General features: G+C 42.4%; 1 protein-coding gene across 1 annotated transcript in view; it reads right to left on the reverse strand.

Annotated features, from left to right (window-relative positions):
- Nucleotides 1-26,207, reverse strand: part of PTPRG (protein tyrosine phosphatase receptor type G) — a 388,816-nt gene that overhangs the window by 78,720 nt on the left and 283,889 nt on the right. The window contains exons 7-8 of the mRNA XM_059479803.1: nt 17,056-17,213; nt 12,645-12,837 (exon numbers count right to left, since the gene is read on the reverse strand). Of these exons, the coding sequence (XP_059335786.1) occupies nt 12,645-12,837; nt 17,056-17,213 (351 nt within the window). The remainder of the gene's footprint in view (nt 1-12,644; nt 12,838-17,055; nt 17,214-26,207) is intronic.

Consider the following 26,207-nt stretch of genomic DNA (forward strand, 5'->3'; position numbering starts at 1 on the left):
CAAACGTGGCTTCTGCTTCCAGCAGTACCAAACCCAAAATTCTGCAGGGCAGACCAAGCCCAGGCACAGATGATCCTGGCTCCTGGAGGAGTGGGGTGTGCAGAGTCCCCTGGCAGCGCTGAGGAAACTCTTTTCAAGGAGTTGCCATGGAAAGGTCCAGCTGGGGATGCACAACACTAGATGGCACTCACATGCTGTGGGAAAACTGCATCATCCTCTTCCCAGCTATAAGGAGTTTAGATTTTTTTCCCCAAGCTTTAAAAATCACGTTTAAAATACTCAATTCAGGGCAGATTCTCTCATTCTCATTCTCTTTCTCAGTATAAACCCTGAACCAAGGAAAATCACTTGCAATGATACCTAAGCACATGTGCTGTGGCAAAGGAGCTGGTCTCTTCTGGCAAAGTGTCACCCAGCCGATCAGGCTGACACTGTTTGCAGAATTATTTTTCCCAGTATGACTTTTCCTCTTGAAGCCAACACATTGAGCTTGTTTGCACTCTGCAGGTATGTGACTGCATGTATATTTGGCCATTACTTCACTTCTAAAGAGTCCTGGCAGCACTGAAGGGGAAATATGTCTATTCCTCTGCCTGGACTTGCAGGTTGGCCAAGCAGCACTGCTGTTATATTACTGAAATAGCTACAGTTCTTAAATAAAAATGATTAAATGCTCTAAACACCAGTACTACCAGTACAATAGAAAAATATCTGTCAAATGCCTTTGTGCAGTTATAACTCACATTTTGTAGCTAGCTGAGCAAGACAACATGAATTGCAGAAATATGCTTGGGCAGGAAATATCATTGATATTTGCTCTTGCCATGAGGGGTGACAATCCTGCAGTTCTGCAGTAGATCCTTCTGCTCAACCCAGAAGGATGATCCAGCAAAACAAACAAACCCTACAGTATCTGGAAGCATTGGATAAATGTATGTGAGTTTCCATTTACACCAAGCTGAAGGGATTAAAGCAGCATGCTGCTGTCAGTGCCACAAAGTCAGAAGCCACCCCATGGCTTCCCTCTGGCTCCCTCCTGGTCCCTCAAAGCACAGCATGAAGGTGGCCAGACCTGGATGAGATGGGACAGCCAAAAGCCACCTCTGTTATCACTATTTACAGAGCTCCCTGATCCTGGTATGCCTCTCCATGCTCACCTCTTTCCGCTGAGATGGTCAGATCAATTCTCCCTGACATCACTGTTTATTGATAACTGCACCAATAAATCATAACTGCCCTCTTTGACACCCTTTGTCATCACGGAATTACACTTCAAAATGCCAGGCCAGCCTTTCCTGCTCCACCTAATCAAATCCCATCAGAGACAGAGCCAGGGCGAAGCACTACCCAGACCTAAAACTCTTCCCCAGTCCTTGTCCTCCAGGAGGACATGCAGAGATTTATATATTTAAAGTAATCATGCATCAAATTGTTTTAGAAATAATTCAAGCAGGTAACCTTCCTGAGAGACAGAGAGATCCCCCTTAATTGCAGCAGCCCTCTGAGTGGTGTCTGGCCAGTTTTCCACACAAGGACCCCAAGCTAGCCCAGGGAGAGGGGGCTGCCATGTCCCCAGCTCTGTGCCACCCTCTGCAGCCAGCCTGGGTGGCATCTGGAACAGCCAGAGAAATGGGGATCCCCAAGGATAAAGAGAAACTCAGAGCCAGGAGACACCCCCCTGCCCTCTGATCCAAGCAGGTCATGAGCACTTTGAATCACCTGAGTGACCCTGATGACTTCACTGAGGACAAGCTTCATTCACATTCAGCTAAAATGAGGCTGAATTTACAATACTCTGATTTCTCAGTAAATATTATAAAATTTTCATGACTTGGCTCAATCTACTCCAAGGCACAGAGTAGTATCTGAAAAACCTGGAGTAATTTAGTATTAACCAACCTTTTCTGTTCAACTGCATTTTTTTAAACAGCTTATGAATGGGAAAAAAGATTTTTTTTTATAAAATGAAACATATGGTTTTATTAATTTAACTAAACCTGCTTAGGACACAATGGAATAAAGAAACATTTGATTCAATAATTCAATTTGATGATTTAATTAAAGTGATACATAATAACATAGTGAATGTCTGAAAGGCAAGGAAAAAAAGTCCAATGATTTGACCATCTATAAAACAACTGGCATTTCTCAGAGATCTAATTTTTCTTTCAATACTCTCTGTGCCTTGGGTTTTTCAAAGAAGATTAAAAGAATCACAGGCTAAAGGACCTCTACTGATTTTGCAAAATGTGCAGCTGAAGAAGAGATAGAAATGCAGGAAATGGTTGGGACAGGGAAGGGGAAGTTTAATCAGGACACACTGAAGAGAAACACAAGCTTTTCTTTTCCTTTTTTTTAACTAAACCAGGCTTAATGAGAAAAAAGAAAAGCCTGTGAATTCATGATTTCTTGGGAAAAAAGTAAGACCCAAAACTAACAACCAGCATTATTCCACACTGAAATAGCATCTCAGCTAATTTTAGAAAAAAATATTACTAATGCTCTGTTTAAAATTCAGATCCTGAGGGATATTAAAATATTGTGGGGGCTTTCAGGATGCCTTTCTGTGGTGTGTGCAATCCTGAGCAGATACCTGCACAGGTCTGGCAGAACACCAAAGCCACTGTGTCCTGGGCTGGCAGCCCCATGCCAAGACTTGTGGAGACAGAAACCCCCAGCTGGGGTGTCACCCTGGTTTTTTAAGATTTTCTAAACCTTCTGATATTGACATTCTCGTAGTGAACTTTCTCACACACCTTTTGTAAATAACTCATTGTTTTGCATTCCTTTATGGAAGAAGAGAAAGTTGATAGACTGTTGGTTTGACCAGTGCCATCAGAGAGGTGTCGCTGTCACCCTCCAATCTGCTGTCACTTTTGGAAAACTGTAAATCTTAGAGTCAGAAAATAAACCGCCTTTTTTTCTTCACCTTGAGAACAGTGGTGTGTGCTTGTGTTCTTTCATGTCCTATAGTGACATCGGGGCACCCAGGCCACATCTCAGAGGCACTGAACGGGCAAGAGCCTTTGCAGTACCATGGCCATGCCCCACTGTAGGCACAGACATGCCCTGGACCTCCTGGAGGGAAAGAACACCCTCACCTTCCTGTCAGGGATGACCTGAACTGGGAGAACCTGGCAAACAAGGCAGCTGCTGCCTTCTGGAAGAGCCCTGAAGAGGCAGAACAGCACAGGTGCTTCTGGAGGGAGCCCCTCTGACCCAGCTCAGGCAGCCTGAGGGGCTCTCTCAGCTGCTGGCCATGTGTGGGGCTGCCCAGCAGCTTGACCCAGGCTTTTCTCTGCAGATCAGCCCACTGGGGAAGGCAGGGGGAATCCAGCATCTTGGCCGGTCTCATCTTCCAGGGCTCACTCAAGCCTGGACAAAACCTGTTTGCTACTGGCAGATGAATGCAGCATGCTGATACACTCATAAGCACTGGGCAGGCCAGCCATACAGCAGAGAATGATTTTCTTCATGTTAAAAACATTCCAGTGGGCTGGAACAAACAAAATTAATTTAACAACTCTGCATTCATCTCTCCCATAATTTGATTTGTATGTTGTATTTGGCTACATAACCTCCATGAGGTTTCCTAACTGAAAGCCTGATAAAGCTTAATCCAAAAGCTCCTGGCAGCTCCATTTCAGTGAGCTGAAAGACAAAAAAAGGGGCTTGGTGCTTTGCAAAAATTAATTGCTGGTACTGAGACACACCCATGAATGCAGAAGTGGTATGTAAGAGAATATTGCAGCTTTTTAAAATTAATATTGTTCCTTAAAAGCAGCCTGTAGTTCTCTTTCAAAGACAGAAACGCAACACAAGCCAAACTTTCTGGGTTTCATCACTCTTTTTGCATATGCTACCTGTGGTTATGAAAAGACCTATTAAGGGAAACTCTGTGAGAGTGCAAGAAATGTGTATTCAGTTATGGCTTGTACACTCTCTCCCTGTAAAACAGGTCTTCATATGATGAATCTAGTTGCACTGGGCTCAGTGGGATTTATAAAATCCTCTAAAAATGTTCTAAGTTAGCTTGTCCATGCATAAAAATGTCACCACTTTAAAGGCAGTTATTTCTAGCTGTGCTATGCCCTGCTTTGAAAAATCCCACTCTCTACCTCCTGCTGAATGTCTCAGCAATGCAAAACTGCTGTTCCTCTCCTTGGTGCCGTGGGATACACGTTGTGTGCTGAAGCCCTGACAATTTTCAGCACAGAAAAGCAACGTGACAGTGAGATCCTGAATCCCTTGTGGTGACATGGGCATCTTCTAGGGCAATTCATACATGGAAGGGGAAACATCAGCACCAGGATGTGCCCATAGCATGTTACTGGCTCAGAACTGCTCAGTGGTAACTAAGAGAAAGGGACACGAGTCCTGTCTTGCTCTGGGAGGCAGCTCCTGGCTGTAAGGTGAGAGAGGCCTCAATTCTTCTTGTTACTACTCTGGATATGCAGGAGGATTCATTCAACAGAATGAGTGGCAGGGAACAGTGTCTCTCCCTTACAAAGAAGGGGCACAAAGGAAGATAGTTGGGGCATTTCTTCCCCCAGACTCAGTAGAAGAGAAGCTGAGAGGTCAGTATGGGGGTTTCATGTCTTTCTTCACCAAACGGGCAAACAATTTGGTGGCCAAGTTCTTGGGAGAGAGAGGGTGTTTCCTTCCCCTCTGCCCCAGCCCTGGGGAGGAGCTGGAAGGGCCAGTCCTGCAGCACAGATGCATCACTTGCTGCTGTAATGACACCCAACTCAGCCACAGGCATCCCAGATGATTCCAGTGCCTGCAAGCTGTGGTCAGTGCTTGTGCTATTGCCAAACACTGCACCAAGTTCACTCAGCCCTGTCACCCCCAGGAACCCAACTGCAGACAAGAGAAAAGCAATGCCACCAACAGAAAAAGAGAAGGAAAATACTTTCAACTACATCTATACCTACATACACACACACATATATTCCTTCTCATTATTAGATCCTCCAAACTTCAAATAAACCCTGAAATGCAAAAGTATGGGCTGTGCTGCAATGAGAAAACACGCTTGCTTTCAGTGCCATGGTAGGGGTAGTGATACAGGGGAAGATTCAGCTCCATTGAACTGGTGTGACTCAGTGGAGGTGCTCAGGAAGAGACACCAATCCATAATAAACAAAAGCATGCTTTGGGCTGTCAGATTCAATCCCAGAGTTCAGCAAGGGCTGTGCTCCCAAAGGATAACAAATAAACTATAAAGATCATATGCACAGACAACACAGGCTTTAGTATATCAGAAAGTGCTAACAGGCATACTTATAACATTTTCCCTCTTCTTTTACTAAATGTTTGCAGTTTTTCAGCTTTGCTTTAGTATACATTGTTGACTTCTCAGAGTGCTTACAAATGACATTATTAATACATAAGGATAATTGCTTTAAAGAGTAGCACACATTTTTCCTTTACCTTTGCCTGCACTTTGCCAGCAGGCATTGGCAGGATCCGGAGCATGCTGTACACACAAATATTTGTGTTGATCTACTTCAATCCACAGGCAGAATGTAGCTAGGAGACAGACTATTTATCTTCCCTGCTCTTACCTTCCACTATGCTTCAAACAGATGGGGTTGTTGAGGTGTGAGGCACAGACCCCACACTTGTTTTATGAGCTCTGCAAAATAACCTCATGAGCAAATGGGCACACGGGTCCCTCTGACTGAGGGCATCTGCACAAGCTGGGGTTTGCCCCTCTGTTGCTGGCCCATTTCCCAAAGTGTTCACACAACCAGCATCTGGATTAATAACTGTATGGCTTTGTAGCACCTAAATTTCCATGGCATCACAGCAACAGATCCTGTTTTACTGAAAGGCATGGACCATCAGATGCCATGCTGGGATAAACTGATGTCCAACAAGGACCCGCCCTGCAAGTTTTGTGTTTGTATTGCACACATCCATGTGTGCACACAGAGGGTGACTTGTGTTTCAAATGTACACCTGTGCCCTTATTTACACAGTGTGTTTGTGCCACATGTGTGATCACATTCAGGGGCACAAACAGTATCAATGGGAGAAAGAAGGAATTCCTGCCAGAAGGACACATATTTGCTCTGTTAGCCAAGCTGATCTTTCCAATGTTCTCTTTGGCCTGGGGAGCGAGGAAGGATAGAGCAATAGGGCTGGTAAAGCCTCCCAGTACATGCCTGTGGGATGCCCAAAATCAGATTAGGAAAGCAGCTTTCCTTTCATAGTTTCTGGAAGCTTTTTAAAGGATGAGCTGCAGGGACTCATGGTTCAAACTAAAATTAGTACTTCTGTGGGCTGAACAGCTGGGCCAGCAGGTAGGCAGTGCAGAAAGGAATTCCCTCCAGGTGTAAATGGAATAAATCATCAAGTTCAGCTCTTCCAGCTTTAGTGGCAGCTGTGAACCCAAACCTCACCTACTCTTTCACACTGAATTCCTCTTGCTCTGTTGGTTTGGACCCTTTATAATCTCTGAAGAAGTCTAAGGAGTGACTTAGTGCTCACTAATAAATCTATTGATAAATTGTTCACTACATTCAGGCCCAGACACACACACTCCTCACATTACAACCACACAGAAGTTACTACAAGTATTAAACAGAACCCCACAGAACAGAGCCATTGCAGGGGAAGCATGAGGTCTATGTCAAGGTTAAATACCACATCTTTTTGCATCTAATTCCCCCTCAAAAATGGGTCCGTTTTTTAAATGAAAAGCTTTGTGTTCCACCTGACCTGAAACTGTCTGGAAGGCAGAAGCCTGTCCTTTCCTGCTTTTGCAGGACACTCTCCATGACACACACAAGGACCCAGCAGTGCTGCAGAGCAAGACAGGGCTGAGGTGGAAGGGATGAAATATGTAGAAGGAACACACTGATTTCTGCCTAAAATGTGCATTCAGCAGCCACTAGAGGCTCAAAAAGAGACTCTAGCACCTTTACTTGGAGCAATAAGGCAGTAGCAGACAGACAGGTCTGCAGCAAAAGATGCGGGACAAACAATGGGCAGGACAGTGTCACCACCCTCCAGTGCGACCAAGCCAGGCTGCTACACCAACAGAAGTCCTAATGATGAGACATGAATTCATTTGCACCAAACCCAGTAGGGTGCTGACCTGATTAAAGGGGAATAGAATTGGGAAATGATGACTTCCATAGCAAAATGAAATCAAAAAGCAAATAGGAAAAGCCCAGTTGTCCAAGAAAATGAGGGAGTTATTAATCCACGAAGAAATCTTCCAAGATTCTTTCAAAGGACAAAAAGAATCAATGCTAATGGTAAACTACTGTGAATTAACTTAAAAAGGTTCTTGTTTATTTGTATTCCCCTTGTGATATCTAAAGAAAATAAATAGCTAAATTTTGATTTAGCCATCTTGAGTTAAATTTTCAATAATGAATAATTTTAAATCCACCTTCACTTTGCTGTTGTTTTGGATATGTTGCATACTACTATGAGGTATTTTGAGTAATTTAGGTTTGACTAAACCATAAAAATGACATTCTGCAAGAGTAGAACTTCTCTGCCTAAGACTCCTTCTGGACTCCCAGAGAGAACCTGAGGGCATGAAGAGACTGCAAAGTTGTTTTGAGACAGTTTTCATAAAACATGGCCATTTAGAAAGCAAAACCAAATTACTGGGAGTAATAACAGAGGCTATAAATGAGACAAATAACTTGTTCCCATTCAGAAACACTGCTGCCAATGCTCTAGACTATCTGCCTCAAAGTGTTGATGTCAGTGCACTGAATCTCTGATCCTTTGGATGCTGCTGCATGGGAGAGACATTCCAATGCTCTGCAGAAAGGCAGCACCTTTACAGAAGGCTGTAGTCTCATTTCTGACACCAGGAGCCATGAAATGGTGAATAAGAACTAAACTGCTTTGCTTGAGTGCAGTACCTTTGGCTGCAGGCCCCTCCCTGAGCCATGCTTCCAGCACAAGGCTTGCAGGGGGGAAAATCCAAATATCTTCTATCCATGTTCTAGTGGCACTAAATTAAAAGGACTTCCAAACTGTGAATTACCACCATATAACAAAAACCAGTAAGGAAAATGACCACCTGCACAGTACTAGAGAAATGTCCCAGCTGTTAATTTAGAGTCCAAAGCTAAGTTTTACTGGAGTGAATTTATGACTGCTCATTATTTAACTTAGTCTAAGATCATAATTACAGATGGTACTCCGAGGCGAAATCCCCCTGATGGGAAACAGCATCGCTTGAGACTCCAGCAAAGAGTAATCAGACACCTTTGGGAAAGTAATCAGGCATCTGTGAAAGAAAACTCTGATGTCAAGAGCCCCTCACATGGGATGCTTGTTTAAGTGTTGCAAGGCATGCAGCACATTTAATGAGTAGAAAGGTTAAAGGGTTTCTTTGAGTGTTAAAAAAAACCATAAAGAAACAACATTTGATGTAATCAGCAGCAAAATAAAATGGGCAAGTATTGTTGCACATGGGGTACTTCCTGAAACAAGGAAATGAAACACCTTTTCCTCCTGAGTTTCCATGCCCACACCTTCACTAAAGCAGGTATTGTTTTGTAAATACAGCTCTGCTTGATGGGACAACATGTGAAAGTAGTGAGAATTCCCTGCAGACTCAGATCCTTGAACTGGATGGACCTTTATGTAAGAATTCTGTTTGTTCCTGAAGAGCAATGTACACTATTAAAGCAATAAATAATTAGCAATCCCTCTACCAGAGGTGCTTGAAAGCTGCCCAGGAGCTGCAGGAGCAATCACAATATATGATGTGACAGAGAAACACAGTCCTGAGCCACAGAGGACAGGCCAGAGAAGAAAGGAAGCACTTTTAACAGAGATTGTCTTGTCCAAAAAGTCAGGCACTGCCACAGGCACTGATAATTACAGTATCTGATTAATGCTTTACAAATGCATTCTTGGCTTAGAATGCCTGTACAGAGAACTTCTAACTTTTCAAAACTTTACATAAATAAGTATTGCAACATGGTGAGCCCTCTTGTTAAATGATTCCTCATTTAGCAGTATGATCCACTGCATAGTTTGGATCTCTGAAAGTCTCATCTTCTTAAAAAGAATCACTGTGCAAAGGTTTATTATCAACCCACCAGTTGCTACAATTACATAGCTGAACAGTATTTAACCTGGATGGTGGATTTCAGAAATAAGATCCTTTAAACATCATCTGTATGGTTTTTTGAAATAGCTCCAGGGTCAACTTAAAAATTAAGCTCAGCTCATGGGCTCTTATTCAGCAAAGGTCTTATGCATATGCTTTTATTCCAGGAATACAAACAGTCCTCAAGAGACCTGTTTTAAATCAGCTTTTGCCAATAGGAGGAAGCAATAAGATAATGGAATAAAGGAAAACTCTTCTTGTTAAACTCTGACACAAAAAAAAATCTGGAGTTTTCACTTTTAAGTGAAAAATTGGTCCTATTTCAAATTAGCTGAAGTATTTCACCATCTTGTATTCTGATGATGGAAAACAATGCCCCTCTCTTCATTGCCTCGTTTGAATTAAAACAAGAGAAGGGAGAGGAGAGTAACTGCAAAGCAAAAGGCTGGTAACATTCACACTGGTTAACAAACTGTATACAAGAGCACTGACCTAAAACAGCCTTTCCCAGAAGACCTTTTGTTTACCAAATGCCACCACTTCTGGGGCTTTGCTAAGAAATTCTCAGAGGGCTGGTATAGAGTGAGAAAGTTTTCCTCCAGTGTATCTGCAGGCTATGCTACTGGTCACAGTTCTGTGACCTGAGATAGCTTTAATAGCTGAGAGAAAGAGCTGAGAGCCCTTTGGTCCCAAACTGTTCAGGATGGCACATTTGCCAATGGACCACTGCTTTGTGTTGATCTGAAATTCCCCATTCACCAGGGAATTCTGAAAATTATTCTGAACATTATGCAAATTGTTCTGGGCACATTTTCCTCCAAAATAAGAAAGGCTTACATAATGAATGCTACACTGTTTTCCAGATTAGCAATACTGCCCACAGACTTAATAGAGTGTGACAGAGGAAACAAATTGCAAAAATTCACGCCGACAAACATACCCGAACTTCCCCTGCAGAGCTGGAGACCATCACAAACCATATCACCTTGCAGCAACTAAAAGATACATTTTCGTGACCATGGCTTTCCTACAACACACAAATCAGGAACAGGGAGGGCAGACAGGAGTCACCATGTGACAGCCATTGGTCACATTGCCTAATGCAATGGGGAAAGCACTGAGGTGCAACCAGGAGGTATGCAGAAGAATCTGCATAAAAGAAATTTATAATGCTAACCTTACACTCTTCTGTGCAAGACTGTCTGGCTGGAAAGCACTTCATGCACTCTGTTCCTCAGTCCTTTTGCATGAATGACACTGTATAAAGTGGTACTATATTCACTAGCTGAATAAACAACAGGTTTTGCTTTCACTCAAGTATCATGACTTCAACTCATTTTATTTATATGTCAGTAGTTCAGAATGTGCAGTGGACCAGGTACATCATCGCTGCTCGCCTTTGTCAAAAAAGGGGCCAGAACCATCCATGTTGTTATATTTCTGGAACAGCTATATCTCATCCCTGTAACCTTTGGAGGATATACTACATTTTGTGTTAGCAACACTGCGCCGACCTATTTATCTTAAGTTCTGAAAAAAAATGCACCTATTTTCAGTGTCCCCTGGTGTGCACACAACCCAAAAAGTGACAAGTTAACAGAGATGGTACAACCACTGGCTGCCCAGCCAATAGCCTCCTAGAGCAAAAGCTGAGGGGAGGAAGAAATCAGCAACTCCAGCCTCATCCCTACTATTAAATGGCATGATGAATGTTGTCAGACCATGGGAAATGCATGTTCCCCACCTGAGGGTCTCTCATGTCACAAATTCAAATTCCCAGGCAGACATAAATACAGAGCATTAAGGTACTTGAACATAATGGCAGAGGACCCACAGAGAACCTGCTCAGGAAACCAGTCCCCAAGAACCAGACCACATAAACATGGACTAATAGTAGTGCTGGTCCCTTGCTCCTGTGGACTCATGACAACTAAGCCAGGTGTGCTTGGTTCTTAAAGATCAAAGTCATGGTGAATCCTTCTGGTCATTCAAGGTGCTCTTTTGTTCTTGACAGCTCCAAATTAAGATCAGCCCATTAACTACAGACCTTAGTGTTTGTAATGCTCTAACAAAATTGTAGGTTTCAGTCATTTACTGTGGTGGTAAAAACCACCCCAAGATTCTTTATAATCCTACAAACAATCCAGTGAGGTGAGGAATATGCAGGCATGTGGCCAAAGCAGTTAAATCTCCTTGAATGTTATATCAGAGGTACCTTGGCTGCACTCAAAATAAAAACGAGTCAGTTCTGTCACTTTTAGCATAATGTAACTCATTAACTTTCATCACTGTTCTGGGTAAATAATATGTACCGAGGATATAACTGAAGAAATTACTGACACATGTTGCTGTTACAACACTGATTGAAAACTACAGGCCAGAGCATCCGAGCGTAGCAGAGTTTCTTCATTCCCAAGATCTCCTTCTCACTTCTGATGTAAATTCTCTGTCCCAAGTCTGCCTGGTACATGAGGTTTGTGTACGTGTATATTATATATATATATATAAATAAGCATGCTCAGAGAATAATGAGCCCTGAGAAATACACTCTCCCAGCACTCTCTTGGGAAGGTGAGGCTGCTGAACGCAGCTGTTTTCATGATTCACATCCTCTAAAATCTGCACTTTCTGTGCCTGGCCAGGTGAAAATGCCAGGTAAAAAAGGGAAGCCTGTAAATCTGCTTAGCTGTTTCCTTCTGGCAAACTGCCCCTCTCTTCTTTACCTCTACTGGTTAAGCACCAAGCACTTCGCAAGACTGAAGACTGGAAAGTACATGTGATTTCTCCTACCTATAAATAACACCAGTCAGTAAAATAGAGGCAAATAAAAGTAGTAAATGATATTTATTTCTAGTCTTATTTTATCGAGAACACATTTCTCTCAGAATTTCTGATGTGCTCCTGTAGCCAGGGCTGCCTGTGCCAGTGCGACAGGAACCTCCCTCCAGCTCATTATCTGGTGTCTGACAGAAGCAAGCACCAGCTGCTCTACAAAAAGGCACATGAAACAGTTCAGCAAGACATTAGAAAATCACCTGCCTAAAAGGAAGAGATTATTTTCCTCCTGTCACCATTACCAACAGAGTGATACAAACGCTGAATTAAAAGGTTGGCAGTTTTTCAGAAGTCTTGTTACTGGAGAAATGAATCCCATAACCACATCTGGACACTTTATTTCCATTCAAACACCCAATGCCTCAGTGCTAATGGGGCTGAAATTTTTCCTTTGACCTTGGCCCTTTGGTTTTCCCTTTTTGTCTGGTATCTCCACAGCCCTAAAGCCAGTTGGCAGAACCAGGGACATTGCCAGTTTGAGATTCATATTTTGTGGCTCTGAGACCCACATATTGTATTGTCATGGTACCTTGTACAGGTATCTGAAGCATAAGCAGAATTAGTTAATTTATTGACACTTACTGACAAGGAATGCCTGCACAACCTGCATTATTTCTTTGGTAGCTCACAGCTGCTCTTAATACCATTTGATAACAAAGTAGACAGAAAAAAATTCTTCTATTTGTCAGGTGTAAAATTATAAAGTATAATCTACCTTTGGAAGCTTCTGTACCAAGTGGATTTTCCAACATGTCTGTCATATCTTGGTTCCAAGCATCCTTCACAGCAGACTTGGATACCTTCCTGTTGTTCAGCCTTTGCTCTGGTCGGAAGTTATTCCTCAGGTACTCCACAGACTTGACATGGTCCTGCTGCTCAGTGGTGAAGATGGAGTAAAATGCCTCCAGCTGATGGCAGCCATCATGGCAGGGGAGAGAAGAGATGGTAATTAGAAAAACAATGTGGTGAAATCCGGGTGGCTGATAAGACAGCAAAATGCAAGGAAGTAAAATGTTGATGCCAAGACTGATAAAAGCACATGGGAAGTCAGACTGCCCACTGAAATTATTGCCAACCACCTTATCTCAGCACAGAGCTTATCCTGCCCAACATGGGAGAAGGCCTTCTAGAACCTGTGGACATCTGTCATTGGCAAAGAAACATTTGCCCTTAAGATCCCTTTTGTGTGTGACACAGCCTTGCCAAACCCTCCTCACTGCTGGCATGGCTTTGTTTCACAGTACTGCATCAGAAAGCGCTTCCAGGTCATTCCACACCGAGAGCTTTCTCCTGGATAAGGCAATACCTCCTTATCTCTGAATACCTTACCAAGTTTAGCTGCCAGGCTAAGCTCCACAGACAGCTCGTGCAGCACTTTTAGGCACAGCTAGCATACACTCCTCTGGGAATAAGTTCTTCTGTTGGATTCAGATCTGAGCTATTTATAAGAAAATGTATTAACCTGTAAGAAAGGACTGTAATTGAAAAACTTTTCTGTTGCTTCGTATCTTAGTGTTTCTTAGAAAAAAAAAATTCTAGCAAACTAAGGAGAAAATATTTTCAGCTAATGTTTTTCTCCCAGTTATCAAGGTAGGTACGGCATTTACTGTTACCTTGTTATCATTCAGGACAAAAACCAGAATTAGTTATGTCACTGCTGGAAAGACTGAGCAAGACAGAGCAGAGAAGGAATCAATCCTGATATTGTTTGCATCACATCAGTTACACATATAGATAGTATGGATTTGGGGAGCACAGAATCTGGCCCAGGAATTCAAAAAGGGACTTGAGTAACATTCATAGCTTAATGACAGCTTAATCACTGAAACTCACACACTTTTCATTAAGTGTGTCTGCTCTAAAAGCTCTGGAGAAGCATGTGAGCCCCAAATTTTAAAACTGGAAGAATTATCATGGTGGCCTCAGTGTATAAAGCTGATAAAAATAATCAAAGAAGCAACAGAGCAGTTGAGCATCACCCACTGACTCATGAGGCACCCACTACCATTCTTTACTTTCCTCTCAAACCAGTAATCTGAGCCCCCTTCAGCAGAGGGACAGCAGGGGATGAGCAGGGAGGGGTGACCACCAGTGACCAGTTCCCATCACAGGCAGGGAGCTCAGGTGCCACTTTCAGAGCTCAGGTGCCACTTCCAGAGCTCAGGTGCTGCTTCCAGAGCCCAGGTGCTGCTTCCAGAGCTGAGGTACCACTTCCAGGCATGGATGCTGGGATTTGAATTGTCCTTCTTATTTCCTCCTGTATTTTATGTGAATGCCTTATTCTGAGGTTCTCAACACAATTCTGTTTCTGATTCTTTTAAAGAAACAACTTGAAAAATTTCAAAAACCATTTCCTAATTATTAGCAGGACGCCCTCAACAGCATAGGAGGATGGATTAAAAAAGGGGTGAAAGCACTGACTTACACTTTTGTCTTTAAAAAAACCCCACAACAGATGATCCTGCTGCACCCTTCTATTAAAGCACAGATCAAAACTCTTGGGCTTATTTACATACCTTTTGCACTTCATGCACTGGAAGCAGTTTTGATGAAGCCAGCTAACAGGGCTTAAGGTGACTTTATAAAAGTGCAAGAACTCGGGTAGTAACTCCTCTTCTGAAGTCAAGTCTCTAGGCTTAGACATCTGTGACATTAATTGAATTTTTAAACTTTCAGAGAGAACTTTTAAAATATTTTCTTCTGCCATGCTACCTTGGGGAGGTATAATTGCATTTTAACAACTGTCAATTCAAACATGATTTTTAACCTTCCACTTTTTATGTGTTGAAGTATATATAAGCCATTTCAATATCACTTTCACTATAAAAATATTATCTACGACAAATGAGAAATTAATTTATCTATAGCTGCCAGGAAAAAAAATATTCTAAGATCTGCAGTCAAGGAGCTACATTGATGCTCTTCAAGGAGTACAAGAGCTCCTGTTCAGAAGAAGAAATTAAAAGCTCTTGTAAGACTATTGTAGATACAGGGAAACCTGATCTAAAACTCTGAGTCATGCAATTACAAACCATTAAAGCCTGATGTGTAGTTTTCTAAGGGCTGGATATACAAATGGCAATTAAAAATACTGAAACTGTTGTGAGCACAATGAGCTACTCTGAGGTATGCATTACGAGAGATAATGCCATGCTTTGGGTCATTGAATGCACTTAGCTTTACAATGCAGCCACAGGGTGACACAGCTTGTCCTGGTTTGTTGTCTAATTATCAGGGAAGATGATGATGATGGAGGACTGCAAATAAAATAGAGAAGCCTCCACAAATGGGCCACTTCACTACTGTCCTTTTTCCAGCAAGGTATTTTGCACAAAAGCAGGAATTTAATTGGAACAGCAACAAAGCTTAAACAGTATCACTGTCATCCCCTGGGATTACAGGCTGCTTCATGGGGTTTGTGATAAAGAAGGTTAAACTATGGCAATGGATTATGTTACACTGTTTCTGTTAGAGGAACAAATAATAATCATAGCAGTGGCAGGGTGTCAGGCTCTTGAAACACACATATCTAGAGCTACTGGGGAGGGGGGAGTGCTACTATTTATTCCACATGTGTTGTAGTATCAATGAAAGTCTGTCTACACACAGAATTCCCAGCCCTTCAACCACATGCACATGCACAGAGCAGCACAATGCCAAATTTTAAAGGCCTGATTTGGAACAGTTGCTTCTGTACAGCACAGGAAAGGAGCTATGCCAGGATAAAGTACCTTTACACCGACGGCTGAAATTGATATTTACCATTTTATTCGCATTTGTTAAAAAAGAAAAAAGAAGTCGCGACCCACCTGATGTGCACACAGGGTATAAAACTGAGCATGGGCCAGGCCTTGCAGCCACCAAATAATAAACAGTAAACTTATTGATGTAGTGAAAAGCTACAAGGGATTGCAAGTATCCTGCAGTCAAGGACAGAATTCAAAATGATCTCGACAATCAGAGAAATAGCCTGAAAAAAAACAAGGGGTCTGATTCAAGCAGGACCATGTGCAGAGTCCCAGGCTCCAGCCAGAACTGGGGCTGCCTGGGGGCACAGTGTGCTCAGCACTGCCACAGAGCTCCAGGGAAAGCCTCCAGCAAAAGGGTTCCTGCTGACCAGGAGCTGAACACAGGCAGCACCGTCACACTTTTGTGAAACAGCAAAATAACACCAGGATGGGGGGCTGACACATGAATCCTGACGTGGCCCTCAGCCTCTGGAGGGCCTCAGCTGAAGCACTGCAAGTGGTTTTGAACACAGACTGTCAAAAAAAGATGAAAGAATCTATAGGAGATTCTTGCATTGAGATTTAGAAAACAGGAAAAAAGCCTGGAGCAGGGGTATGGCAAGTGCCTTCTGTACTTCTGAAACCTTTGAGAACAACATCTGTCAGTCAGGATCACCCACTGAAATGTTCATGCGCACATCACAGAATTAGTAATGCAAAAACATTTTTTTCAGTGGATTATAACAGAGGAATAAGAGGCAAGTCTAAATCCAGCAGGTTGGCTTTCTAAAGACCACACTCTGACATTGTCAAAATACACTGAACCGTCAAACATTTGACTTCATCTAGACATTGCCTTATCAGAACAATTCTTCAAACTCCAGACATTGTGTCTATTTACATTAAAAGCTGCTATGTGCTAATTTTAAAGATTTGTGCACCAGCTAGCTGAGCACATAATGGCAGCTTTACTGTGTTACAAAAACAGTTAAGCATGGAGAATTAATGGAAAGATGTCTTTTCTAATGTAATTAGTTCAAATTACTAAATCTGAGCAGAACTGAAATCACTCACTTTACTTGGAAAAGAAAGTTTCAATTAAAAAGAATAAAAGGGAACTCTATGTAACTATTTACACCCTAGCTTAATTTAATCTTAACAAAAACAATATGAAATAAATCACTGAAAGGAAGCTGGGTTTCATGTTGTACTGTCTTCTCAAGACTGATGGCTCCTGTTCAGAAACAATATTACTTTAGAGAATAAAAAAATCACCAACACTTCCTTTTTTTGTCAACAGAAACATTTGTGTTCTCCAAATTAAACTGGCTGGTTCTGAAAACACTGTCTTAAGGAGGGCAAATGAAGGGGTGGGCTTCACTGACCAAACAAACACACCTGGTGGTAAGAAATGGGCACAGGCTTCCTAAACACGATCCACTCCACGATCTCGCTGCAGGGAGGAGTAGTCAGGGACCCTGTGTAGCGGTAGTAGCTCCCCAGAGACGTTGGCAGAAGTTCCCTCAGCACAAAGGGATCCAGAAAGGTCTCCTTCTCTGCAGGGAAGATTGACAAGCAGGATTACACTTTTTTTTAATGTGTCTTTAAAACAGACATCACATCGCTAGGCAGCCTAACAAGGTGTAATGGCAACAACATATTTTATCATATATGTAATGAAAAATGGAAACCCTCTGTAAGAGCTGACGTGTGGTTTATTAAAAGAGCAGCCAAAATGTTAGTCAGCCCCATCCCAAACACACACCCTCCTAATCTGAACGTGTGCAGGTGTGAAGTGCACTTGCTACCCCACTGGTTTATGTCAGTACAGAAATAACGCTGTAGTCAGTGGTTCCTGTACTCAGTGCCTCTCCAGCCTGATGGCAGCAGGACAGGACCCAGTGGGACACAGCCAGGTCCTGTTTGCTGCTGCCTGACCAGAGCACACCAGGCACTGCATCTGTCCCATCTCTGCCAGCAGCAGAAAGGGATGCAGGAGCAGAGTCAAACCCTCAGTGGATTGCTCAGATGGAGGAGGCAGAGCCATGCTGCTCAGCCAAACTTCCCTGGGAGCTGCCAGGCAGCTGGGCTGAGGAGCAGGGACACAGGACACTGCTGAAGTTCAACGTGGTGCTCAAAGCAACATCCAAGCAGTTGTTCAGGCCTGCCTGCACCCACGCAGGCTGGCACTGCCAGGGTGCTGCCAGACACAGCCAGCACTCCACCACAAATAGGTCTCGCAGGCAGAACTGCTGCCCCTTCTCCCAAATCCAAGCAAGTCCTTCCCAGGGTCCAGCAGTCTGGGGACAAACCTTTTTTTCTCTGAGAATCTCCTTGGACAGCCTGAAATGCAGACCTAAGCACTGGAAGCATTCACCTGCAAGTAACAGTGACAAGCTGGTAATATTTAACGCCAGTGAAGAAAAAGAAACAAACAAAAGGAGGGAACAGCTGCAGGTAAGGCAATTTCCCTGCCATCCCTGAGCATTAATCCTCTGCAATCCATGTTGACTCAGAGGCTGAAGCGCCCTCTCAGCCTCAGTGCAAAGGTGCTCACTGCCTCGGGCAGGCTGACATGAGGGGCTCTCCTGGACATCTCTATTCCTTACTTTCAGTATCCTGCATGCCTCAAACAGGAGCCCACACTTGGGCTGAGGGAAGTCTTTTTTCTGTCTCACCAGAGCTGCTGAGCAAACCCACCACCACCCCCTCCTGCCCCAACAGAAGGGAGAAGCAGGTGGGCTGGTGATTGACACACGTCTTCCAAATGGGATGAAGTCTGCAGAATTCACTTCCACAGCATCCCACAGTCTTCTATAAGTCTTGATCAAATCAGGAGTTGCCTAAGCCTCTTAGCAGCAGTCTGATAATTGGGGGATTTCACTGCTGCTGCACGATGCCAATGATACATACACTTCACGTATCTTCTATTTTCTGCACAATATCAACAGGTCTGTGATGTTTTCATAGCTTTTAGCATTCCAAAACATGAGTAATTCTATTAAAGTCAAGGCACTACTGCAAACTCTTGGTGAACAATTCTTTTCCTTCTAATCCAAGTAGATTTTGACTATATCTGCATCTCCAAAAAGGAAATAAACAAATAACAATCCACATTTTTTCCTCATCATAGCATACCTCTGTGAGAAAAAGTATGCTTAAATTATAAATACTATAATATATGTGATTGACCAAAGTTCAAAGAGATTCTAATCAAGAAGTCATAATCACAGCAAAAGGTCGCATTTAATTTGATTGGCTCATTTTTATGCAGAAAAACTTGGTTAGAAAAACTAGAAACTCAGGCACAGGACTTGATTTCCAAATGCACTACACAAACCTTGACACTGGATTCCTATTTCAGAGCTGTCTCTCTGTATCAGCACTCAGCATACAGTGGGCCATGATAAATCCCAAAGAGTGTCTGAATACATCCCCTGCACTAACAGCCAGTGACTGCACATGAAAGAGCTGGGAGGCAGAGGCACATTTTAAAGTGTTTTCCTCTCAAATTTAAAAAAAAAAAAATGTTGCAGTTAAAATTAACAATTTAACTATTTCTAACTTTTGTAATCTTTTAATTACAATGATGGAATCACTTAGGATGCTGGATAAAGGCTCTGCAAATCCACAAATATGGTATCCCTTTATCAAAGGATGGCAGGAGAAGGAAGCTCATTTTACACTTTCAAGGATTTTTGTGCCATATGCTGACAATATTATATTTTAATAATTAATTGTTCATCAAAGGAAAAGATGAAGAACAGGGATGCTAAATTCAAAGTTATTCAAATTGCAAAAATGAATAATGCATAACTTTTATATTAAATACACACTGTATTAAGTAGTCTACATTTCATCCAACTCTGTCTTTCATTTTTAAACATTTTGAACTACAATATGAATAATCAAGTAAAGGAAGCTTATTTAGACAGAGAAATACCTTATTTGAATGCAAACTGGAAGTATCCGACTATGATTAATTTTTGGTTATCAATTAGGGAGGGTTTTTTCCTAAGCACCTGGGAAGTCATAGTCAGCTGTGAAAAAGAATATTTCTCAAGGAAAAAGTAGCTTTGCTAATATACAGTTTAAGTAGGGCAGGGTGTACTCGATCTAATTTTTCATGGCTACAAGCAATGCTCTAAGTTTTCAATAATGAATGCCAAAGATTAAAATGAAAAAATACGTATAATTGGATTAAAATGACTACCAAAATAGATGATAATCAATTGATTATGCTTTAAAAACGTAACACTTTTGAAAACATATCATTCTGTTGTATTGCTTGCCATCTAGATGCATGGTGCAGAGTTTTAGAAATCGGAGTCACAAAGGTCTTCACATGAAACTTAAAGAAAAAGGGACTTTGAAACTCCAGTGCCTGCCTGCCATATCCTTCAAGAGCATATTGAAACAGTAAATGCCATGAAATTAAAGTTCCTAAGACCTTGAGACGGTTTTGAATATGGCATTTTGAAGTCATATAATTTCAAAGACTTCAACGTTAAGTCAGTTATTGTTGTTGGTAAAACTGTAAGGAGAACAATTTCCAGGCTAAGCAAGAGCATTCACTGATTATCATAGATATATTTTTAATATATACATATATATGCCCTCTGTGTGCATGTATACATAGTTCCTACTAAATGAAAAAGAACAAGGTTGGAAATAATAAAAAACCTTTCTTCACTGTCTTTTATTACCAGCTCCTGTTTCCCATTTATAGTGCCTGGGATGGGCATGAACTGTGTCCAGGAGGCTGGGAACAGACTGAGTGGAGTGAGGAGCTTCTAGGAGGAAGAAAGTGGAAAAGGATGGAAGCTACATGACTGATGAGACAACATTTGCAGACAGGTACTAGGAAATAACCGGCAGACAAAAGCAATAAAAGACAGCAAAGCAAATGTGTTCACCTGCAAACACCTGTGAATCACTGATTTCAATGCTGCAAAAGTGACCCATGAGCCACCTACTCCCTCTCACATGTAAGCCCTGCAAAGCTCTCTGCTGCTCCTTGTCCTCCTCCCATCTGAGCACCCAAATAGAAATATAAACAATCAGGAAAGCAGAGATGCTGACCCTGAAGACAGGCCCTCGAAATACTGAGCATTCCCTTGGGAAAGAACAATAACCTGCTGCTGCCACCAGTGCTCCCAGGTGATGCAGCAAAGAACAGTACCCAAAACATCTCCCCACTAATGCAGTTTTACCCACAGGTAACAAACAGCAATGCTTTGTTTACAGCACCAATGCTTGGAAAAACATGTTCACTCTAACACCTCAAAGGTAAAAATAGCAAGCACCACAGATTCATTGTTGACCATTAAGACAATGAATGTGGCATTTAAAATACTAAGAGTTCCACAGTATGAAAGGACAATATTGTATTTCAACTCTTACATTCACAAAAAACAATTAACTGAGCCAGCTGGTAACATATTTGACCTTCTGATACACCATTCACATCTGCCTCTTGGCCTCTGTCTCACAACAGCAACACGAAAAGTCACATCCAGCATATTCTTTGTTTGGGCTGAGAAATCTCCCCAGCATTTTGCATGGGACAAAGCCAATTTCTGCACAACTTGACCCAAAGGCAGAGCAACTGCAGACATGCTTTAAAAGCCTGACCTATTTACACTCTTTGTCCAGTCATCACCACTAGGTCTGAACTAATACTAAATTGTGCACAATAGTTTACAGAGCAGAAGAAAAAATCAGATCTTAAACCAGATACCAGCAGTGGATCTCCACCAACTACTGCAGTTTTCAGAAGCTGATGCCAACAAATATTATTTTGAAAGATCCATCAATTTTGCCTTCAAGGACTGACTTGCTAAAAATACAGTCTGTAAATCAGTGGAAAAAAATAGACCTGAATTTTAACCAAATCACTAGAGTAAGAGGCTTCTTGAGATATGCAGGTAAACAGCACACAACTATCTGTGATCAAAACTCTTTTAAATCTAACAGGAACTTGGATTGGACATCACAAGAAAATAGCTATATGCCAAGTCCATTTATATCTCATGGAATGCTTTGGGACTTTCATCATGATTTTCTGTAAGAAAACAGGAACTTGGCTGCATTGAAAACAATATCTTAAAATGAGCTTATTTCCAAAATTAACGTATGTGCAGTGCCTGATAGGTACCCAGCTACACTTTGAATAACTGAAATCTGCAATACCAATATGAAGAGCTTTGAAAGTCTCCCAAATTTATTAAACAATGTTATTGCCAATTTCATTTTCACAACGAGCCAAGACATTCTAAAGCTTCTGCATTCAAATTTTTTAAAAGCAAACATACACAAATAATCAAAAGGACACCATGTTGCACACCCACTGAGCCAGAACTTCCCAGATAAAGCAGGCAGCAAAGCACAGCCAAGGACCAGACTCGTGGGGGTGATTTCAAAGATGAGATTACAAATGTTATATATTACTTTAACTGAAAGAATCATCAGATGAATGCTTGCTGTGTAAATCCTGCAGGAAGAGCAGTATCTGACAGTTCTCTGTACTCGGGGTAATTCTTGTCATTTATTGTGCAATTATTTTTCTCACTTTTACTTAAAATTTTTTTTAAAAGAGCCTCTGCTGAGCAATGTAAGGAGCTGTAAGGACACAGCAAGCACAGCATGGCAGGGAGGAGGGGAGTGAGATAATAACACAGTCCTGCAGACTAATTTAATCTGAGACAACCAGTGAGAGGAACAAAAAGCCAGGAGGAAGGAATAAAAAAGGCAAGACTCTTATTCACAAAAAACCATTTCCATGCCACGTGTTGGTCTCAGGCTTAATTTTTCTCACTCCCTTTCTTAAAACAGCTTAGGAGGAAAAGGCTTAGCTGCAGAGAAGAGGTCTTAACTCTTTAAAGAAGGAAAATGTTATTCTGAATCTTTCATGCTTAAGCAGTGCTGATGCAGAGCAGCTGCTAGCATCCCAGACTGGGATGAGACTTCTCCAGGTTTCACAAAACCTGATCTGAGGCAGAGGTACATGAGGCTGGACAGGCAAGGAAACTAAGAAATACAGAATAAGCACCAGCCATAAGAGAAAAAAGAAACTATGACAAAGTTTAGAGAAGAGGAGGATGCCTGGCAAAAGCTGGACCCTGGCAGAGGCTGAAGTGAAGCAGAAGTGCCCAGAGGAGCATGGATTGTTCACATCTGGTCCTGCAGAGCCAGAGCAAAACCACATGTTCTCAGACTTCTCCACCCCTCATTTCTCAGTGAATAGCCCCAAAACCCACCAGCATAGCACTCAAAACCTACTCCCTGCAGATGATTTGTTCACATTCAACATCAGCTTTAATTCCTAACTTTTACAAGTGCAATCTATTTTGTTAGTTTGAGTTAGTTTTTCTGTGCAATTATTAATTCTCTGTCAGCTTACTGATTTTTACTCAGCCATGACCAGCATTGCTTTCTGCAGAGCAGACAGGTGAAGGACCAGAGATTTCCAACACTTCCACCATTAATTCCTTTAAATGATACAGACCCCTGCAGCTATGCACAGAGCTGCCCTATATAAAGGTGTGAACTTATCACCTCTGCTCTCATCTTCATTTCCCACCTCCCTCCTCCTCCCCTTTGCTCCACAGCAATCGTGTCCTGGCCCCTTTCACAGGGCTACTCTGACTGTGAACACAAGAACAGATCAGAAAACAAAAGAATATATCCAGCTCATCCCTGAGGAAAAAGAAATGCTCCTCCACGTTTCCTTCTCAGTTTAACGTACACTGTTGCTCTCCCTTTGATGGTCCTTCCTTGTTCCAAATTGAGCTGCTGCTTCCTTCAAAGTTTTCCTTTCAAAGATGGGGTCCCATGGTATCACATCTCACCTTCACCCCTCTCCCCCACCCTTCTTTACAACCCCATGATATTTGGTGTAGAAGGCAAACAGCTTGTCAGGCGGTGTTATGGTTGAAGTTCAAAACAAAAGGAAAAACGTGTCATGGTGCTAATGGTGTTTTCTTGTTATTATGCATTCTGGTGTGATAGATCCACAGGGTAACTAACACTGTCTAGATTGCTTCTTTTTTAGTGCTGATTTATTTTAACAGGTTATTCACTGATTTTTCACCTAGGACAACTGAAGAGATATGCAACATATTTATTCTCTATCCTTTTTAATTATTAAAGCGGTTGTTTCCACTGTATTTTGGTTAAGTTCTCCCCAGCAAGACCAGAAATTTTAGCAATCCCTTGCCTGACCACTTCTGGCCCATCTCAAGGGAGATCCAAGGCTTTACTCGGCTCCATGCTGGGTTCCAGTTACAGCTTTTTAAGATTTTTTCCAACCTCCTTTTTAAATAAACCAAGGTTCCTCTCCTCCCCTCACCCCACCTCATGTTCACAAACAAGCAACAGATGCCATTGATTCACTTTGTACCTAAGCTTTTGATCTTGAAGCACTTTGATATTCAGAGCTCACTTTTGACAAGGAAGGTAATAAGAGCCCCATTTTTGTGACATTGAGCCTTTTCTGCTGTGGTAATTTATTTGCGCTCTAATAATAATTTTCTGCTGATCAGTGTAGATTCTTGACGACAGCCACAGAGAACAGGACAGAGTGACAAAAACATGGTTTCCATCACCCTGAAATCTTTTCCACGGGCCTGGGGTAGTGTGGGCTGCTGTCCCCTCTGACAACACTTGGCCTGCACAGTAAAACAGGATGGTGGTCCTGTGCAGAGCAGCATGCCAGGCTGAGAAAATGTGAATGTCACACAGCCTCCAGTATTGGGTGCCACCCCAGGACTGACATCAGGAAAGAAGGCTCATTTTAATGCCTTCCAGGCACTGGTAAAAACAAGGAAAAGGCTCTAAGAGGCTTACACACAAAACAGTACCAAAAGGGCAAATCAAAGACAGCAAAGGTGGGAAAAGCAATGTTTCTGTGCAATAGCTCCATCCTGCCAGGTGCTCCTCTGAGACCTTGCTGGAATGTGTGGCAGGCAAAAGCTTTCATAGTCATTTTAATGCAAATCAACTGTATAACACATAACCTGGTATTTCAGTCCCTATTCCCACAAGGGCACAATCATTCCCTCCGAGACCTCAGCAGCCTCCTCAGCCCTTGCACAGGAGCAGCTCCTTGCTGCCCTGCAATCCTCAGCATCACAAAGGATGAGGAGTAGAGAGGGGCTCAGGACAGGGCACCCAGCTGAGCATCTGGGCAGCAAAATGAGCAGAGGAGTCAGATGTGCAGCACCAAGAGTGCCCCATGTGTGCTGCAACCACAGCCAGGCACCAGTGGCTTTTTAACCTATGATCCAACTACAACATGAACAACATGCATACTCCGTCCTGTCAGCACCAGCATTGCTGATAGACCCTTCCCACCAGCTTTCATGATGAGAAGAGCATTTCATGATGAAAGGAGCTAAAAGAGGAGCTAAAAAAGACCCCCAGCATTCAGAGCTGAAAGAGCAAGTCAGCCCCAGAAAATCCAAAGCCTACCTGCTTGTACCCCATCCCCTCCCCAGGGAGGGCTGCCCACTCCCAGCTGTCACTCCTGGCTGGGCTCTGTGGCTCCCCACGAGCCCTGGGGCAGTGAGAAGAGCAGGCACCTGGCTGGCAGGAGGTGTGACAAATCCTTGGCAGAGCACAAACCCAAAAGCAATTTCAAAATCAGCAACAAGCATTTGACAGCTCCTGTAAGAGCCTTCTCAGTGATCCTGGGCTGCTCTTGGAGGGCAGATGCAGGAGCTGGGGAGAGGTGTGGGAACAACCTGTTCAGCTGAAAGAACATGGGGCTGACCCCAAAGCATCATCATAGATCCAGACATCATCTGGCAGTTTGGTACACCATGATTTCCCCTTCAGCTAAGAAATTTTATATGGTTGCTCATGTAAAATTAAGTTTAATGTCACCATTAAGATTCTACAAAATTATGCCTGGAGATGAGGAAACAAAATCAACTAAGTAGCAACTAAGCCTGTATTGATTTTTATGTGTATGTTTCTCTATCATTGTTACTAAGCTGGTGACACTGTGAAGGGCACAATTATTTATGTTCCATCAAATTAGTAAGCATTTCAAATCCCTGATGAAATATCAAGCAAAAATTGCTTTCACTTCTACAGAAAGTACTTGTGACTTTGGAAATGTCTGCATACCCCTGGAAGGGCAATGTAAGAACACAAGAACTTCACAGAAAAAAGGATACAAAAAATTTTAAAAAACCCCATATCATCTATGAGTATCATCTGTATATCCACCTGAGTGTTACCAGATCTGTCACCACTGTGGGGACAGTGTGGGAGCTCTGCACAGAGTGGAGTCCCCAAACAGGGCCAGGCCTTCCAGTAAATGACAAAATGAGGATGATGAGGGTTTGTGTGGGTGTGCCATTCCCATGCTGAGAACTGAATGAGTGTGCAGCACAGCCCAGGAAACATGCTCTGCCAGATGGAGAGAGAGGGACAAGAAAACCTCAACGTTTGTAAGTATTCTTAATTTTACATTATATGTATATGCCTCTGTATTGTGACAACCAGCTAAAACCAACATGGTGATGGAAATGTTATAAAATGCA

The sequence above is a fragment of the Ammospiza nelsoni genome, chromosome 11, assembly GCF_027579445.1.
Source record: "Ammospiza nelsoni isolate bAmmNel1 chromosome 11, bAmmNel1.pri, whole genome shotgun sequence".
In the NCBI taxonomy this organism is placed as follows: Eukaryota; Metazoa; Chordata; class Aves; order Passeriformes; family Passerellidae; genus Ammospiza; species Ammospiza nelsoni.